General features: G+C 44.7%; 1 protein-coding gene across 1 annotated transcript; it reads left to right on the forward strand.

Annotated features, from left to right (window-relative positions):
- Window positions 1-2007: 2007 nt before the first annotated feature.
- On the forward strand, window positions 2008-17228 carry CNDP2 (carnosine dipeptidase 2). Its single transcript, XM_055800057.1, has 12 exons — window positions 2008-2026; window positions 4527-4612; window positions 5578-5721; window positions 8159-8321; window positions 9865-9953; window positions 10851-11051; window positions 11571-11655; window positions 12203-12363; window positions 14301-14465; window positions 14989-15130; window positions 15768-15915; window positions 16534-17228. Exons 2-12 carry the CDS (start codon window positions 4553-4555, stop codon window positions 16601-16603), a joined length of 1428 nt encoding a protein of 475 aa, XP_055656032.1. The 5' UTR covers window positions 2008-2026; window positions 4527-4552; the 3' UTR covers window positions 16604-17228.
- The last annotated feature ends 1099 nt before the right edge of the window (window positions 17229-18327 follow it).

Below are 18327 nucleotides of genomic sequence, written 5' to 3' on the forward strand. Positions count from 1 at the left end.
CCGCGTGCAGTAGATTTGGCCGTCGGCTCTTCCACCAAGGCAGAGCAGTGCCGGCTGTCCCGATGCCAGGGGCTCCCCGGGGTCGGGTGTGGGGACCCGTGGGGGTCTGTCAGGGCAGGGCCCGGCAGCCAGGGCCTGTCCCACCCCCAGCCCGGAGCCGGGCCCTGGGGCGCACCGGGGGGCACCGGGCAGCGCGCGCCTTCCCGGGGACTGGGGCAAGGCCTGGCCAGGCACCAGCCTGTGAATGCCCAGCACAGCATGGCCCCTGGCCAGGCCAGGCAGAGCTGTGACAGTGGCACCTGGAGCTCAGGTGGGGCCAAGCGCTGGCAGCCCAGCCAAAAGCAGCTCCCACGGGTCAGGGGCAGCCCTGGCTGCCGCCTGGGAGCCTCTCCCCAGCACCACAAGTGTGAGGGGGCAGCCCTGGCTTCTCCGTCCCTGGCTGGCTCCTGGCCCAGGCAGCCAAACCTGCAGGGAAGGGGATGCCCACAGGCCCCTACGGCTACTGTCTAATTGTACTCCTCCCCCTTGCTCGTTAAAGCATGCTTGCAACTGTGTCTTTCCTCAGTCTTTTCTGTAGGTTACTGAAGCCAAATTCGTATGCTCAGAGATTCTGTTTCTCTGGCCATTGGAGCGGCCCCCCTGGCACCTGCTGTTGTAGTTTCAGCTCATCCCCCACAGGTGACAGGAGCTGTGCCCGGCAGTGCACAAAGGGACAACGCTGACCACAGCCGTGCACAAGGCCCTAGCACTTACCTCACCCCCCAGCCACCCCCCGCCAGGTTCCCCAGTCATGTTCTGTCCCACAGCGGCTCCCAGCAGTTCCTGGACCTGCTGTGACCAGCTAGTATGTCCCACTCCTCACTCATTTCCCACTTATGAGCTCCCGGTTGCCTAGTTTCGCTCTGGTTTTATTTCTGCAATCCTCAGGGTCATCAAGTTGTTCCATTTTCCTCCTCTTTACTGCATCCATCTCCAAGCTTTATGCTCTCAGGAAATTTTACCAGCACAATTCCTAATATGCGCGGTGCTGGCAGTGCACCCCCCATATGTCTGAGTGGTGAACCTCCCTCAGTAATTCAGGTAACAAATACTTCTACTACAGCCTAGGGCCAAACACCATTTCTACAGTTCTTTTAAGAATGCCTATAAAACAATATGCGTTACCAAATTCTTGCACTCATATGTGGTTAGTAGCTATACACATCAGAGCTATTCAATTACTCGTGAACAGAAGCAGCTTCAGCAGGTCCCATTATATAAGGACATGCTTTGTTTAGGTCAGGTGCAATTAATAGCAAGCTTTACCTGAATTATTATCTTTCTGCATGTGGAATGACTTTATGCCTTTCCATCACTGTTAGGAGCAAAGGAAACTCCTCACCAGGTGGTCTTACTTCACTTCTGCACCTTCCTGTTCATAACGCACTCGCCTTATCTGCCTTATCTAAACCACATCTAAATCTACCTAAATCCGTCTAATCTAGCTAAACCACAAATGTAGGAAGGTGATACGGATACTCCCAGTTTTGGCTGGAATAATTCAGTTGTCCAGACAGGCTTTGGCAAGATCTGCCAAATTTCTCCCACATTATATTCGCCCATATTCTATTCCCCTTTATTATCTTCTTTACTTTTACTCATCTTTCTCTCGCATTATTTATGTCCTTGCTGATCACGTTTCACTGGAGGGTGGGAAGTTCGTCACCGCCGCCCCTCCTCACGGGGATGCCCGCGGGCAGCAGGATGCAGCGCCGCTGCCCCACCCCGCCTCGGGGCCCCTGGGCGCCGTAGCGCGGTGTGGCCGCTCGGAGGCGCTGCAGAGCGGCGCCCCCCTCCACCGGCGGCCCCGCCCCGCCTCGCAGCGCACCCCGCCCCGCGGCCGCGCGGCCGCCGCGCTGCCCTTTCCTTGCATGCGGATTGGCCGCCGCGGCGTGCGGCGCGGGGCGGGGCTGGCGCGGGGGTATTTAAAGCTCCGCCGCGGGGGCGCTGGTATCCTGTGACGGGGAAGCGGTGCGGCGCCGGCACAGTGAGTGGCGGGGCGGCAGGGGCCGGGCCCGGGCCCGGCCCCGGCCCCCTCGCGTTGTGGCGGCGCGGCGCGCAGGGCAGCCGCTTGCCTCCCCGCGGCCCCACCGGCGGCTGCCTCCGCGCCGCGGCCTTGCGGGCGGGCGTCGGGTGCGCGGCGTCCCCGCCGGGCCTTGTGCGGTGTCCCGCTGTAGGAAGCGCCTGCTCGGCCTCGCGTCGCGGCCGGGCCGGCTCTCCCGGCGGTGGCAGCCCCCCTGAGGGAAGCTGCCGCTGCCCCCGCGCCTGCTCTCGCTGGCTGTGAGCCTCTTCCCTGTCCTTAGGAGCCCTGCGCCGTGCCCCCCCCCCCCCACCTCCGGGGTGTACCTCTGTGGGGGCGCCGCTGAACTTTCCCTTTTGCTGCAAAGTCTCGTACAGCCCCAGATTTGACCTTAAGTCAGCCTCGATCCAGAGAGCAGGGCCTGTGAGGTGGGCGCGGGGCTGTATGCTGCTGCTTGCAGTGGCTTGTGGAAGGTGGCAAGTGCTCTGTGACTGCCACTGACTAACTCGATTAAATGCTCTCATGTGGGGTACTGATCTTGCCTGTGAATAAGGAGGGCAAAATTGTCACAGTGCATTGATAGTCCCTTGGGGTTACCTTATTTCATAAGTGCAGCTGCTACAGTGCTGTGAAAAGGTAGAGCTGTGGAGGTTCTTCCACGCAGGCTGGAAGAATTCAGTTCTGTGATGTGAGGGACCCACAGGAAATTCTAGCCCTGCTTTATGAGAGGGGAGGGAAAGTAATGTTCAGCCTTGGGTTGTGCAGTAAAGCAACATTTGTTTTTCCAAGTCTGAAGTCTACTGGGGCAGACTCTTCTGCAGCTCTACAGTGTGACTTGAGTGATTCAAGTTCAGGCCTTGTTTGTTTTGAACAGAATATCAGCCTCCAAGTAGTAAGTTGTATTTTGTGTCTGTGCTGTGAAGCTAGGGTCTTGATGTTGTTGTAAGAACTGGTTATGTGAAGGAGAGGGTCAGATGCATGTGACAGATGCTGGTGTGCTGGCTACCATGAAAAGGCCCAGATGAATCATGCTTGAGCTGTAACTGCATGTGAGGATGGTGGCTTTGTTATGGAAACCAGGCTTCAGTGAGAAGCATTGCTTTAACTTGGTTATGTCTATATAGTCCTTTTGAAGGTGTTCAGTTTTCACCATTCATGACTGTTGAAGAGAATGCTTGAGCTGTCTGGTGGCTTGGTGTTGTTCTAACTGGTGCTTAAAACTCATTATCCAAGCTTAAACTTGCTGGATGCTGTAAATTAAACAGAACCCGTTTCCAGTGAGTGGATGGATTTTTGGTGTGTTGGATATCAGTGATCCATATAAGTACAACCCTGCTTGGAAGACAATGTGTTCTGTGAGTCTTTTGTAGATGTGGGGTGGTAGGATGTGCTTATATCACAGTATGTTGTGTTGGAAAACCTGCAGCTTTAAAGTATTCAACTACGTAGTCAGCTGTTCAAGAAATCTTAAGACAAGTATTTCAGCAACTATCATACTTGTCTTGTGACTTCCATGTAAAAGTGGAAGAAAGACTTAAAAGATCTGCTGTAAAGCTGACTGCACTAAAGACTGAATCACAGTAGCTGGTGCTGCTGAGCGTGCTTATTCAGTGTATTACACAGACACTTTTTTTTCTTGCAGTCTAGGCACTTGGATTTCAGTGTATTTGTAAAGATTGTTTTTGTATTTGTAAAGCTCATTATTTTCCTGGCTTAGAGGAGGTGCTGTATCTTTAGTTCTACCTTGAGAACTAAGTTTAAGCTTGTTGGTTTTGTTGGTTGAGTGGACATTGTGTCTCTTCAATGGGACTTTGGACTGCTAAGGAAGACAGAAAACTGAGGAGGGGAGAGTCTTGGATTTTCTCACATGAACTGCAGTTGAAACTACAATAAAACAAGGAAGTGGTAGCACTGAACTAGTCACTGACCACTTTGCTCATGGCCTGCTGGGTCTGCTTTCTGTTTCCATGGCTTCAGTCTGACCTTTGGGAAGACTCAGTGGCAAGTTGGGACTTGAAAGCTGACGAAAACAAAATACAGTTCTTAAGCTGCCTGCTTTTAACCTTGTTTGTAGAGCACAAAGTGTGGTGCTTTCTTGGACCTAGTTACTAGTGTTCAAGCCTATGGCACACTACTAGTTGAACTCTTGAAATCTCCTTGAAGCTGCATTTTACTGGAGTAACACTTTGCCTGTAATTCTGCAGTGAAGTGAAGTATATCTCTGTAGGCAAGCTTGCTCAGTTTAACTCTCCAAGTCATTTTGGGGTGAGAAGCAGGAACACCAGTGTTGAGATTGTATGTTTTTGTTTAGCCACTTCACTGTGACTGAGAGGGAGTAGCCTTAGGTTTTATATTGGCACAGCTTGGTGCGTGGCATTAGTAGTTGAAAGGCAAAAGTCTTCTGTGGTTGCTTGATGACTGATGTGCTGCTTAAACCTGTGAAGGCTGAATTATTTTTCTGTGACAGAATCTTCAACACTGTTTGGTCAGAAAATGGCTGCCCTTGAAACCCTTTTTAAATACATTGATGAACACCAGGACCTCTATATTCAGGTAAGTTTCCTTTGAATTTTCTCCTGGAGCACAGATGGCTATGGGATATTAGGAGTTAGGTGGTCAGCTTCAAGCTTGTTGTTACACATATATAATATACTCAATAATGGAGTAATGCCAAGTAACAGGGGGTGGGGCAGGTGGGTGGGCAGCAGGTGTGACTGATTTGGCTCATGCAAGAAAACTGTTTCTTAAGTTGAGGTGTAGTTCTGTTCAAAGACCTAAATCTCTATGGTGGGTTTTAGGAAATGCTCTATTACTGTATGGTGCAAGCAGTGACTTATTTAGAGGTTCAAGAAATCTGACACAGATTCCTGAATGCCAGACTAGGTTTATACTGTCTCTCCCCTTTTGAGATGGGAGAAGAAAGATATAAGCAAGGCTGGAATAAACAGTTTCATACACGAAAGCTTTATGTTGGGGTACAGAAGGAGGGGTTATCTTCTGTACTTCGCTATTTAACCTGCTATTTAATTGCACATTGTATTGCAATCCCCTTGACCTGTGAAGGAGTCAGTGGTACAGCACCATAAACTCTTAGGCAAGAACTATGCCTGGTGTTCAGGTTGACTTCTGCCAGTTGCTTTCACTGATCTCACACTGATGGGGGGAAAAGCTAATGTGGCCTTTCTGAGAAGCCTGAAAGACATTAGCTTGTTCTGGATACTTAAAGAACAGCAAGCAGAAAGGCACAATATGTACAAGTTGCCATACTTGTAAGTTTACCCTTATGTATCTGTAGACTTTGTGCTATACTGCAGGGGCAGTTGTAGGAAGGTAAAGATTTAGAGAGCTTTTGAGTGTCATACTAACAAAGTACTCCTTTGAGCAGAGGACAGAGCTGATTTGCAAGTTTAAGCTCTACCAAAACAGTATTAGTTGAATTGCAAGGTGTTGTATTTGTGTAGTGCCTCCCATGCCATAATTCATGTGTAGCAAAATGTTTAGCTTTTCTCTTTCTGCAGCGGCTGGCTCAATGGGTGGCAATCCAGAGTGTGTCAGCATGGCCGGAGAAGAGGGCTGAAGTCAGACGCATGATGGAGGTTGCTGCAAAGGATATCGAGCGACTGGGAGGCACAACCCAGCTTATGGATATTGGGAAACAAAAGGTATGTGAGCATCTCCATGTTAGCTTAGTAGAAAAAATCTCTGTAGAAGACAAGGTGTTCTGCACTAGGAGGTGCTGGCTGCTTAGGATCTCAGTCAGAAAGGCACTTAAAATTCATAAAGTATCATTTAAAATGCTGTTTATTAGAGCTACCACTATAAAGAAAGAGGATAGTATAGATAATCTTACGGCCCTTCAGATACTGGGAACTCCAAGCTGTGCAACATCTAGCAGGCATCAATCAGCAGGCAGCATGCTGTGCAGATCCCATTTATGGAAATACTGTTCCATTACATTAAAGCTGTTTGATTGCACTGCCATACAAGAGGGAAATTCACATGAGAACTTCTTGGTGCACTTTTAGATAAAGACAAGGACATGCAGGTGGCATTATCACCAGTGCCAAGCGGGAACTCTGCAAGCTACAGCAAACTGGTTAAGCTTATCCTGCAGCTCAAGGATATGCACAGCACAATACAGGCAGGAAGGTGAAGCTGTGTGTGCAGCATAACACAGCACAGGCTTGGGTGTACTCAGGCTGTGTGGATCACTAATTCCTTGATGTCTGATGGTCTTGTCAGGATCACCACGCAAGAGTGTTGTGGGTAGCGGCCTAGAAAGGCAGTAACCTGTTGGGGTGTGGGATGTCTTTCCTGCTACACAGTCAAAGCTTCCTGTTGAAAACTTTATAATAAACCTTGGGATCCAGATCAGTTAAATGTGGTGTATTACATTTTGGGCTATGTATTAAATACTTAACTGAACCTGAACAGAGCACCTGAAAACAAAAATGTTTGCCATTTTTAACAGCAGTCTGGTGTTGTGTCATAGACCCATAGGCTGTAAAGATACTGACTAAAGTTTCAAGAAGTTTTCCAGCAGACTTTTAGGCTCTTCCAGAAGGCTACATTTGTCACAAAATTGCACTGCTCCCTTACAGATATAGAAGGATCCTTAATAAGATCACTTCCCTCCTTATTTTTAGGTATCTGCACTGTTTCTTCACCTGGGAAATGTGTTTATGCTTATGATGATGATAATTTCATCCTAGGAAACCATCAATCACATATGAACCTCCTTTGAAGTGGTCACTACATGTCAAAGATAAGCCCAATACCAAAATTTATAGAGTAGGATTTAGTGCCATTCAAAACCCTGCTGCATTGGACTGCTTGCTAGTTTTAGAAAGTTGTCACTGTAATTGGTGCTAATGACTGCTAGGTGAAATATATGTATCAGAATCATCTGAGCAGGTTTTGATTTTAGCAACCAGGATATGCTTGCTTGTAGCACTACATGTCCCAGCAGGGGAGCAGCTAACTTCATGTGTCCTCCTGGGAGGGAATCTGTAGAGTAATTCTAGCTCTGCTACTACCTACGGCCTAAAATCCTATCAAATTAGTTAGTTCAGAGACAAACTTGTTTCTTTGATCAGTGTAACTTTTTAGGGTCAAGAACTGATTTTACAGAATTTTGCAAGTAACATTTCTATTCAGAAAACTCTTGTAGCTGGATTAAAGTTAACTTTAGTATGTTATATTGAGTACAGGGAAAACTAGCCAGTTTATGTATATTGTTAATGCTATATCAATGAAGGACAATGTAAAGCAAGTGGTGAACTTGTCTGATCTAACTTTGTTTGCTGCACAGCAGTTTGTACTGATTATTCAAGTGTAAATTCTTGTAATAATACTTTAATCACAGCTGCAGCTGGCCAAGGACCATGTAACCTGCTGATAAAAAAAAAATAATCAGAGCTTGGAGTCCATATGAGCAAAAAGTCAAAGCTGATCTTGATCTGCTGAACAGTGTCTAGGAGTAGGTGTTCACTGGAAGGGAAATTAATAACATGTGATAATTGCTTATGGGGTGTTTCAAAGGACAAAGCCAAGTTCCACTCTTGAACTAAGTTCATCAGCACTACCCTGCCCTTAAGTTAAGGAGTCAGTGTAACAGCTGTATTTCTCTGTTCCAGTCTACACTTGCGTGTGGGCATGTGTTAGTCAGTGACACTGCTGTCAGGAAATTTTTGTCTAGGATGCTGTACTGGACAGGATGAAAGTGCAGTGACAAGCAATACAGAATGTGGTATTGAATGGAGTTTATTACTTATGCTTAGTTCAGCATTAGATGTGGCATTTTGGCATGCAGACAGCTTGCTCTGCTAAAATCCGATGCAGAATTATTAGCTTAAAGCTAGCAGTTCTGAGTGGCTTGGAACATTTTTACTATTACTGGGACTTATTAGGAAACTTACCGGCATGGTGCCATCATGCCTTCATTGGCACACCACTGGCAATCAGTTTAAGTAACTTCGTTTTGTTTAGCTGTCCATGCCCCTAATCTCACAACCTCTGTAATGTTAAATTAATTCGTCTGATAAAAATATGCCACTGATGTTCCACACTTGAATAAAGCTTCTTGCCTTCTATTTCTAGCTGCCTGATGGATCAGTTATTCCTCTACCACCAATTGTTCTGGGAACACTTGGCTCAGATCCATGCAAAAAGACCGTGTGTGTATATGGTCACCTGGATGTTCAGCCAGCAGCACTAGAAGATGGCTGGGATAGTGAGCCCTTCACACTGGTAGAAAGAGAAGGTAAGAGCAGCAGACTTCAAACTGATGAACACTTCTTTAACAAGTAGGGTGTTTCTCAGCTTTCTAAAGTTGTACCCTTGTTTGAAGGAGTGAGACAAGACATGGGTGTGTATTAAATACTGTTGAGATAAAATAGGCAGAAGGGGGCATGGCACGTGCAGAGTTGCAAAATCTCAGCTGCCGTTGGCTTGTTTCCTGTTCTGGTCATCTAGGCTGTGCTTGCATGTTCTTTCTTGTAGCTACAGCAAAGTCTTAACTGTTGCCTTCCATGATAACAGTTTGTTGTCAGAAAGCTTTTTAGAACTAGTTTCTTGGGCTGTTCACAACTTGCAGCCTGCAAGGTCATGTCAGACTGCAGGGATTCTGAACCACTACAGGGGACAAACACTGAAAACAGCTGGTTTATGCCTGGAGAAAGGAGTTGTACAGCAGCCTCCCTGGGTTGCCTTTTCTTTGCATACTGTGCTGTGATGAGTACTGCAGAAGCTGGGTTACAGAGCGCAGACAAGTGTCCTCCCATAAGTGGGGGTGAAGAAATCCTGCAGGAACTCCAGTTGAAGCAACATTGCCAGTAGCCAAGAGGAGACTAAAAACCTTTTCTGTTTAAAGCTGGTGCTAACAACCTCTTCCTTGTTTCATTTGCACAGTGTTGTGACAAAGGTCACATGAGTAGAAGGACACTAACCATTGCTGTTGCATAATCATTAATGATTGCCAAGAAAAGCATCCGTGGTAACTAGTATTTCTACTTGGGCACTTGGTCGTAGGCAGCAGAGTCCAAGTTACTAAATCAGATTATCTTGTCTGATAGCAAGAACTAGACTTGCTGTTGCTTGTCTCTGTGCCCCTGGCAGTGTAAGAAGTGTATTTACCAGTGGATCCTTACCATGCAAGCTGTCTGGCCTGTTCTATCGCTGTGCTAACACGTAGCCTTTAGGGGTTGTAGCCACAGCTCTGAGTTGCAACAGTATCTGCCCCTACTGTGATCCAACATGCTACAGTTCCTGGGAGTTCCCTACAGCCTGTAAAACTTGTCTTAGATATCTAAAGCCCTTTCTGGGGAGATTCACTTTTATCTGGAGAATCCAGAGAAGTGGTTGGTCACTAGCTAATGAATTCTTACTCTTCAAGCCAAGAATAATTGAACTGAAGCTAATACTGGATAGGTTTCTGTTAAAAGGAGGTAGCTTGTTTCTGTACCCTTACTGTTGTGCTTGTAGGAAATGGCATTACTGTGGAGGGTATGGGAACCATATAGCCCAAGGCAGTTACATATGTTTAGGTTCTATTGGGGAGCAGCTGGGGGAATAGGTTGGGTAGTCTTGTAAATGGGAAAACCATTGTAGTCCTCTAACTGTCCCATTTGCGTGGGTATATGAGGTGGGAAGTAACACTGCTACTTCAGAAGAATCAGCAATGAAAGTTAATATAAGCAGGACTAAAAAGCTTATCCAAAAAGATGTTCTCTCCTGCAGACAAGAGATGGTTGAAGCTTCATCCTAGTCTTTCTCCACACTGGTTAATTTTTTTCTTGTTTCTACAGGAAAACTCTATGGGCGGGGATCAACAGATGACAAAGGTCCTGTGCTTGCCTGGCTGAATGCCTTGGAGGCTTATCAACAAACTAACCAGGTATGTGCCCAAAATGTGTCCTGCTTTTCTATGTACAGCTGAGTCTAACAATAAATGTTATCCAAGCCACAGACACTTGAGGTGAGCCTGCTTATTCAGCTCATCAGGTAAGTGATGCAATAGTCCTGTAAATTTCCTGGTGTTCCCATAGGGTTGAGCTGACTTGCTGACAAGTTAGTCTTGCAGATAGTTGGATTGCACTTCAAATGGTTCTGCCTTAACAAAATGTGTAGGAAGGAAAATACATATGCAGGCATCTGGAGCAGAAGGAATAATCAAATGTTACCCCTTCAAGTAGGAGTGTTAAATTAGCTTGGCCTTTAAAAAAAGCTTAATGTCTCTGCCACTGAGCTCTAAGAGGAGATTAAGTTTGTAACACTAAACTAGGAGCTTTGCTGTTTCTGTTCAAGAAAATGTGCAATCAGAAATGGCTCAAGGTGTCTGCTTTATCTTAGAAGGTGAGTTGCTATTGTGAGAAGAATTACCAATTATCAACTAAGCATAGTGTGGTAGCCTCAGTAGGCAGGGTGGCTCTTGACTCCTACTGTGGCATGCAATTTCTGTGCTTAATATTAGTTTTGCTAGCCCTGTGACTTACCTTTTGGCAGCAGATTTCTGCTGTGTTCCCACAGTTAAGGGGATTGGGAAGAAGTTCTAGAGCTTAGGTAAAACTTTCTTGAAGAGTTTGAATTCCATTAAATGAAGGGTGGTGTAAATGCCCTCAACATCAGTGCAGTCCAAACTTTGTAATACTTAGTGTATAATTAACAAGTTCTGCTGTAACAAAACCAATTTACACATGTCCACTTTTATGCTTTGTATGTAACAGATGAAAATTACTGACTGCTAAAGGAGTCCAATGTTTTCACATACTTAATCTGTTCATGTTTTTCAAAGGGGTTTCCAGTAAACATTAAGTTTTGCCTAGAGGGTATGGAAGAATCAGGATCTGAAGGCCTTGATGAACTGATTTTTGCTCAGCGAGATTCTTTCTTCAAAGATGTAGATTATGTTTGCATTTCTGACAACTACTGGCTAGGCAAGAAGAAGCCTTGTATCACCTATGGCTTGAGGGGTATCTGCTACTACTTCATAGAGGTAAGTGCTGAAATACAATGCAAACCCAGTACTATTAAACTGAATTTTCTGCAGAAGAGTAGTGGCTCTAATGTCTTCATGCCAAAAACTTTTCTTTGGAAAAGGTGAAACTAAGTAGAATGGTTTCTACTAATTGTCTAAATATCTTCCTTTTACTATCCTGTATGATAATAGGGTGGGAGGGATAGCCTTCAGGTGTATGAAGCGAGATGAGACAGCACCTTCACTGGAGGATTATCAAATTGTATAGGTATCTTTATCCAGATACTTTCTTGAGTGCAGGAAGACATGTCACCACTAAAGTCCCCAAGCTTGGGACAGTCAGTACTAAAGGGCTTGTACTCCACAGAGCAATAAGAAGCATATCAGCTTTAATGTTCTACAACTGAGTGGTCTGGTTTCAAAACCAGATACATTCTCGAAATATATGCAGCAGAAAGCTAAGGTAAATGTCTGTTCTGTGCGTTTGACGGTATCTCATGCTAAAATTAACCTGAACCTTGATTCGCTTCAAACCAGGTGGAATGCAGTGACAAAGACCTTCACTCTGGAGTTTATGGTGGTTCAGTACATGAGGCCATGACAGACCTTATTACTCTAATGGGTAAGAAAAAGCATGTTTCACTGAATGCATCTAAAATGGGAGTAAGAGCCATTAAAGCATGAATGAGTTTGCCGTGAAGGAGGTTTCTAATGACTGTTTACACTAGCAAAGCAATGACCAATGAAATGGTGCTTGTCAGGTATGCAAGGCTGATGCCTTACACAATGAAATTTGATGCTCTTGCCAAGAAGCTGTCTAATTTAACTTCCCTTAAAATCTTGCTGCAAACCTGTGTAACTAAAGCAGCACTTCTCTGCAGACACTTCTGTGGATGCCATATTGAACTCTATGCTTTCAAACAGCCAGCCAAACATATAGCAGTAGAATTCAACACAGTTGGTTATCCAAAATGTGCACTTCCTTGCAAATTTCCTAAGTGCCTTTCATGTCTAGTGGTACAGGCTCTGGGAAGTAAAGGTCAGAATTTCATTTCATAAGTTTACAAAGTTTTCAGATGAAGACTTGTATTTCCCATGGAAAATGTTCCCAGCAATGAAGTCTTGTTTCTTCTGTGTGAATCCTGATAGAAGGTGCTTCTTGTTTACAGGTTCTCTTACAGACAAGAAAGGGAAAATCCTTATCCCAGGCATTAATGAAGCAGTGGCACCTGTTACTGATGAGGAGCTGGCACTATATGAGAAGATTGATTTTGACCTTGAAGAGTATGCAAAAGATGTAGGAGCAACAAAACTATTGCATGATACAAAGGTAAACTGTACTTCTCCCTCTCTGCCCTGGTTAGCTGTTAGTTGTTTGTCTTCTAATATAGATAACAAAGCTTCTGTGGATACTTGTTTACCAAGTATATGCAGTAGTTTAAAATTCAGCTGATGTCCTTAAAATGGTGTGATTGCCTTAAAGATAATTTCACCTGCTGCACAGATGCCCACATACTTAAAAGTGGCTGTTCCTCTGTGAAGTGTTAGGTGCTTGGAAATTTAGTCTAGGTTATGTTTAAGGTAAGCAGTCTAGATAACTTTAAACTTGTTCCTTAGCCTATGTATCAGTAGCATTTCAAACTTGTACTGGGCTTTTGTCTAGTGCTGTTCTCCTAATTCTAGATTAATAACTTGTAGCACTTTTCTAGAGGTCAGATACCACATCTACAGAAAGCATCTGATTTCCTACATCTGTAGGAAGTTCAGTGGGTTATTGGAAGTAAAGCAGTTGCTCAGAGATGACTTCTCATTAGGTGAGAAAACAGCTTGAGATCTAGCTGTGATGGACTTAAGGTTGATGTACTGAACATCTTCCTATACTTGGCAAACAAGGACTGTTTTGTAGCCATGAACTAGGCAGCTGTCCAGATCTTTGAACAGGCTCATGCTCAATAAACGCATGTCTGAACTTTTCAAATCTTCATCCTGGGAGCTCTCCAAATGAATGCTTTTAACAGCATCGAATCTTGTAAGGTATGGGTGTTGCATACTAATTCTAAAGCATCAAACCCTAGATGTAAATACATCTATCATAAAAAGCAGAAACAAGTGTTGTAAAGGAAAAGTTTTACATGTGCAGGTCTGTCTTCTGTCCTAGCACTGTCAGAGGAGACTTCAGACTCAACTCAAATAGGTACAAGTAACAATTTCATATGCTTCATGTTCTCTTTACATGCTCACGTTTGTATCAACAGGGAGCATGCAGACTTCCTTGTTTAGTCTTGTTTTATAAAGTAATGTATTAAATGGTTTGTATTTAAGGAGGAGCTGGCAAGATGCTCTTCATGTATGATACTCTAAATCTGTTCATCCTTAGCTAGATTGAAATCTTAACAAGGGGGGTTTAACTTAGCTGCATGCATGCAGTAGGGGTCTTGGGGCTAAGGAGAGAGAGCAGAGAAGGCTGTAATCTCCAGGTGAGAAACCATGTGCTTCAGAGATTCAAACTGTGACAGTTAAATTTGCTTTGAGAGCAGATTAGAAGCAGGTTGTACCTGGAACAAAATCAACTGTTCTCATAAAGGCCACAAAATTAAGTCTCCTGAACTTCTGCAGTGAAGTTCAGGTTTAAGATATGTAGCTGTCTATACAGGCCCCAAGTAAGTTGAACTCTGTATCCAGTGTACTGGGCAGCTGTGTCCAAGTTAAGGAGGAGGAAATGCAGAAGTGCATCTGAAAGAAGGCAATAGTGCTCACTTTAATCAACCTGGAGTTCAGGCAGTTTAATACAACTGATGGTATCAATAGGAGCACACTGTATGTCTCATTCTGCACAGTGGTGAGGCTTTTAGAAAACCTGTGAACTTGATAAGCATGTGACTCGGTGATGAAGCCACCTGTCTGGCTTGAGGCAGTGGGGACTAGAACTTCCAATACGGTGCCTACACTCTGTGCTTGAGCACCTTGTAAAGGGTGTTTGTGTCCTTGTCAGGAGGAGACTGGTCATGTCCTGTAAGTTCCGTAGAACTAGGAGAAAGCAAAAATAGACATGAATCTTTTAAGGTGCTGAAAACCCAGCTGTTGTATCAAAATGTGTGCTTAATGGGAGTAACAGCTTCACTATATAATTGAGTGGTCTTGAATAAGCTGCATTTCTCCATGGGAGAGAGCACTGTTTCTTGCAAAGTCTTTTAGATCAAAAACTGTTACTTTGGGGAACTATGTCAAACTTAATGTAACCTTACATCTTCCTCTCTGCTTCTGCAGAGAGATATCCTTATGCATAGGTGGAGATACCCTTCCTTGTCTCTGCATGGAATTGAAGGAGCCTTCTCAGCTTCTGGAGCAAAGACTGTGATTCCTAAGAAAGTGACTGGCAAGTTCTCAATCAGGCTTGTGCCAAACATGACTCCTGAAGAAGTCACAAAGCATGTATGTTGAGATGGATTGATGGTATCAAAACAAGTGTCTCTAAATTTCTCCTGTTCCCCATGCTTGGGGGAAAAGTATTTCTGGTTTCTAAAGCAGTTCTGTTAATTTACTTTGCTACCATCTTCCTGGTTCCACAGCTCAACTCGCATAAGGGAGGGAATCATTATATATGGTCTTACACTGGACCGTTGTGGCCTGGCTATGTAATTTCTCTCAACTAACTCAAAGGGCTCAGGAGTAAATGCTGATTTAATTGCAGGGCACTTGGATTGCCAGAAGTGCATATTCAAAAGTGTAAGTTTGATATATTGATTGACTGTTCTACAGTATACTGTTAACTTGCCTAAAGGAGAGATTCTGACTTCGGGGCAAAGATACATAGGAATAATAAGAAATAATAGCAACAGAAGTATTGCTGCACAGTAGTAGTGACCTGCAAGTCCCTAAGATGCTTTTAGTACAGTCTTTACCAGTGTTCATACAAATGCTAACAGCAGATAAAATTCTTCAATCTTTCCTGTAGGTTGAAGACTATGTGAGCAAAAAGTTTGCAGAACTGCAAAGCCCCAACAAATTCAGAGTATACTTAGGCCATGGTGGACGACCCTGGGTGTCAGACTTCAACCATCCCCACTACATGGCTGGTAGGAGGGCCATGAAGACAGGTCAGTGGGTTTTTCACTTGGCGTTGGGAGGACTAAAAATTTTTTGTTCAGCACCTCAAGAAATACTGAGGTCATCTCTGCAAAATGTTTAGTGTTCTGCACTTACCTAACAAGCTTGGCTCGCTAAGTAATGAAGCATGTCATGCGTGGTACTTAAACTAAAGTCTGAGGTATAGGAAGGAAACAAACTTGGTATCAAGCTCATTCCTATTATACTGGAACAAGTCCATTGGTATGGTGTTGCTTTGGCATAAGGATGAGACTGTCAGGTCAGATGACTTAGCCAAAGCCCTCAAAGCTTAGTCATCCTAGCATCCCTCTAACTGGTTATGCTAGGGTGACTAGATTGCATAGGGTAGCTAGGGGAAAATCTGGCTTGGGTTGGAGTACAGACAGGCTTTCAGCTGGAGTGTTATTTGTGTAACTGCTGGAACCGAACTCTGAAAGGGACGAAACTCCAGCACTACATCGAGGGGAAGGAAGCTCCACAGTTCTGCAGCCTCTGCAGTCTGGCTGATTAAACCAGCAAGATTTGGTGGGCACTGGTACAGGTGTGATTGATACTTCATGGCTTAAGTAAGGATTTGTTGGAAAAACAAATACAACTCTAAACTGACTTAGAGTATCGCTTTTCTAGTTTTTGGAGTTGAACCAGACCTGACAAGGGAGGGAGGAAGCATTCCTGTTACCCTGACTTTTCAAGAAGCAACAGGCAAGAATGTCATGCTGCTTCCTGTTGGAGCTGCAGATGATGGTGCCCACTCTCAAAATGAGAAGCTAAACAGGTAAGAAGTTATCTCTGCACCAGGCTGAGTTTTTGGACATTGGCATGTATTATGAGAAGGACCAAGAACTGAGCTCTTGCTTTTCTTTAATTCTCTGGAAGGCAATGTGCCATTTCTCCCTAGCAGGCATGACTGGTTGGGCAACTAGTCTGTAGCTGAATCTTGCTCCCGTTACTGCTTCTGGTTTTATATACTTGAAACCAAAAGCAGTGTTTATACTTCGGTCTCCGAGCTTGGCTGTGCCCTACCCCGGGGTCCTCAAACTATGATCTGCAGGCCGAATACAGACCCCCAGGGTCCCCAGTTCTTCCCCTGGTATTTACAGACACGCACACCCACCCCGTTGGGGAGGGGGGGAACCAAGCAGCCGCAGATGACTGCCTGCCACTTCATCCGCGCGCCGGCCCCCTGTTTAAAAAGTTTGAGGACCCCTGCCCTACCCCAAGGGTGGCATTTCTCTTGCTGGGGGAGATCTAGGGAGGTTGGGAGTAGTGACTGCTGCCTGCAACAGTAACGCCTGTCGTGTCTGTGTGCATAGGACTGATATTGCAAAAAGAAAACCTGCTAGAAATACAGCTCAAAGACAGATAATGCTAATGAAAGTTCTGTTCTTTCCAGGTACAACTACATCCAGGGGGTGAAGATGCTTGGTGCGTACCTCTATGAAGTTTCCCAGCTGAAGGACTAAGTTAGACACTTTGCCTTCTGGTTTTTATAAGACAATTCAGACTTCTGATCCATAAAATGTCATCAGTTACCAAATCTTACATGGCTTCTCTCTTCCATCAACACTCCACTGCTTTGATGGGGGAGAGGGAAGCATGCGGTTCCACTTAAAAGAACATTGTGTGCCAAAATTTCTTTAAATGCTTACTTCAAGTGACAGACTATTCTTATCTGGTCAGCAGTCCTGAACTGCATCTTTGTCCCCTCTGTATCACTTCAAAGTTGTGGTTTGCTGTATGATTAGTTTCCTGTAAAACAAGAGGAATTGTTTGCTCACCTGTTTAAGCAACCACATCAGTTGCAGGACTGGCAGCCAAGTTAAGGTACTTGTTCCTGCGTATGTCCTGGAAGTAGTCAGTGACAGACTACAGGGTTATACTGGAATGTGTTCAAACTGTAGTGAGGCATCTGTCTTACTGAGTGATTTGGAAAATACTTTGTCTCACAGTTTATACCTGCCTGCAGGTTTCAATTCACAGTGAATGAGGTTTTAACAGAATTCACTGTGGTAATGACTACTGGCCATCTTTTTGTAAAGCTACCTTTGTACTCTCTGAAAAGGACAATAAATCATGCATTAGAGCTTGGCTCTTGGTCTCTAAGGACTAAATGATTACTTCGGAGGGAAAGCAACTTTGGGTAATGTGGGAGGAGCTCTTCTGAGGCAGATGAACAATGTGGCTACACTCGCATGACTACCACATTTTTATTCTGTAGGCTCTGGCTCTGTAACAGCTTGACTTGAAGCAGATGCTGCTAAATCCTGCTCTTCTGAAAGAAAAGCTCAGAAAATTTTCCATTTTGGCTCTGTAAGCCAGGTCATCACACTAGCACAAATATTGTAGGGGTGTGGGTGGGATTTGTAGGCATAAGTGAGTAGAGAAGAGCATCATTCATGGCAACTACTGACATCAACTTCAAGGTGTCTTTTGGAGACAAACTCCTGACACTTCTGGTATGTAAAAAAAAAAAAAAAAAAGCAACCCTATTGAATGTGTGCTAATCTGAACTGGATTTGGCTCACTGTTCCTGAATTACCTGACCAGCACTAACAGGCTGAGCTAGGTCAGTATTTCAAGTGACAATGGTTTGCCCTGAGAGCAGCATGGTGCAGTCCTGTGCCCTGACAAGTGAGCAGCATGTGATGCTTCTTCCCTTGGTGGGGCAGAAGGCAGGGATGTCTTCTTGCTGTGAAGCTTCTAAAGCCTCTCTGCCTTTTAGTTCTGCTTGGTTTGTCATGGAAGTTGATGGCTACAGATAATCTGGTACCATTAAAATTTGCATGTGTAGCTGGGCTACACTGAGACAGCATGTCCCTGTGTCAGGACTTGATAGCACCAAGCATCTCTGCAAACACTGGGTAGTACTTTGCTGTGTTCTCACCTTTCAGTGACAGTGGAACTACTCTGCTATTCAATGTATGTAGGACAAGATTGGCTTGCCTGAGTATTTGAAAGTCATCCATATACTGACATGATTAGTTATACAGGGTAACTAGTCCTAGCAGTCAGTGTGTTTAAAGCAGCTTTCTCAGTTACTGAATTGATACCTCAAACTTCTCTAATTGGGGTAACTTTGCACAAAAACAGTTTCCTGGCTGCTGGTGAGTTTATATTACTTATTTTCCACCTACCCATTTGAAAAGTGTCAAAACTTAAAATCCAGTTCCTGGGCTGAGGTAATATT

This window comes from Falco peregrinus, chromosome 3, assembly GCF_023634155.1.
Source record: "Falco peregrinus isolate bFalPer1 chromosome 3, bFalPer1.pri, whole genome shotgun sequence".
Taxonomy (NCBI): Eukaryota; Metazoa; Chordata; class Aves; order Falconiformes; family Falconidae; genus Falco; species Falco peregrinus.

Bases quoted from the DNA above. Each gene is read 5' to 3' on its own strand.
- CNDP2 (XM_055800057.1), top strand. From the start codon at position 4,553: ATGGCTGCCCTTGAAACCCTTTTTAAATACATTGATGAACACCAGGAC. The intron at 15,131-15,767 runs GTCAGTGGGTTT...TCGCTTTTCTAG, and splicing joins TAGGAGGGCCATGAAGACAG to TTTTTGGAGTTGAACCAGAC. The intron at 15,916-16,533 runs GTAAGAAGTTAT...TGTTCTTTCCAG, and splicing joins CAAAATGAGAAGCTAAACAG to GTACAACTACATCCAGGGGG.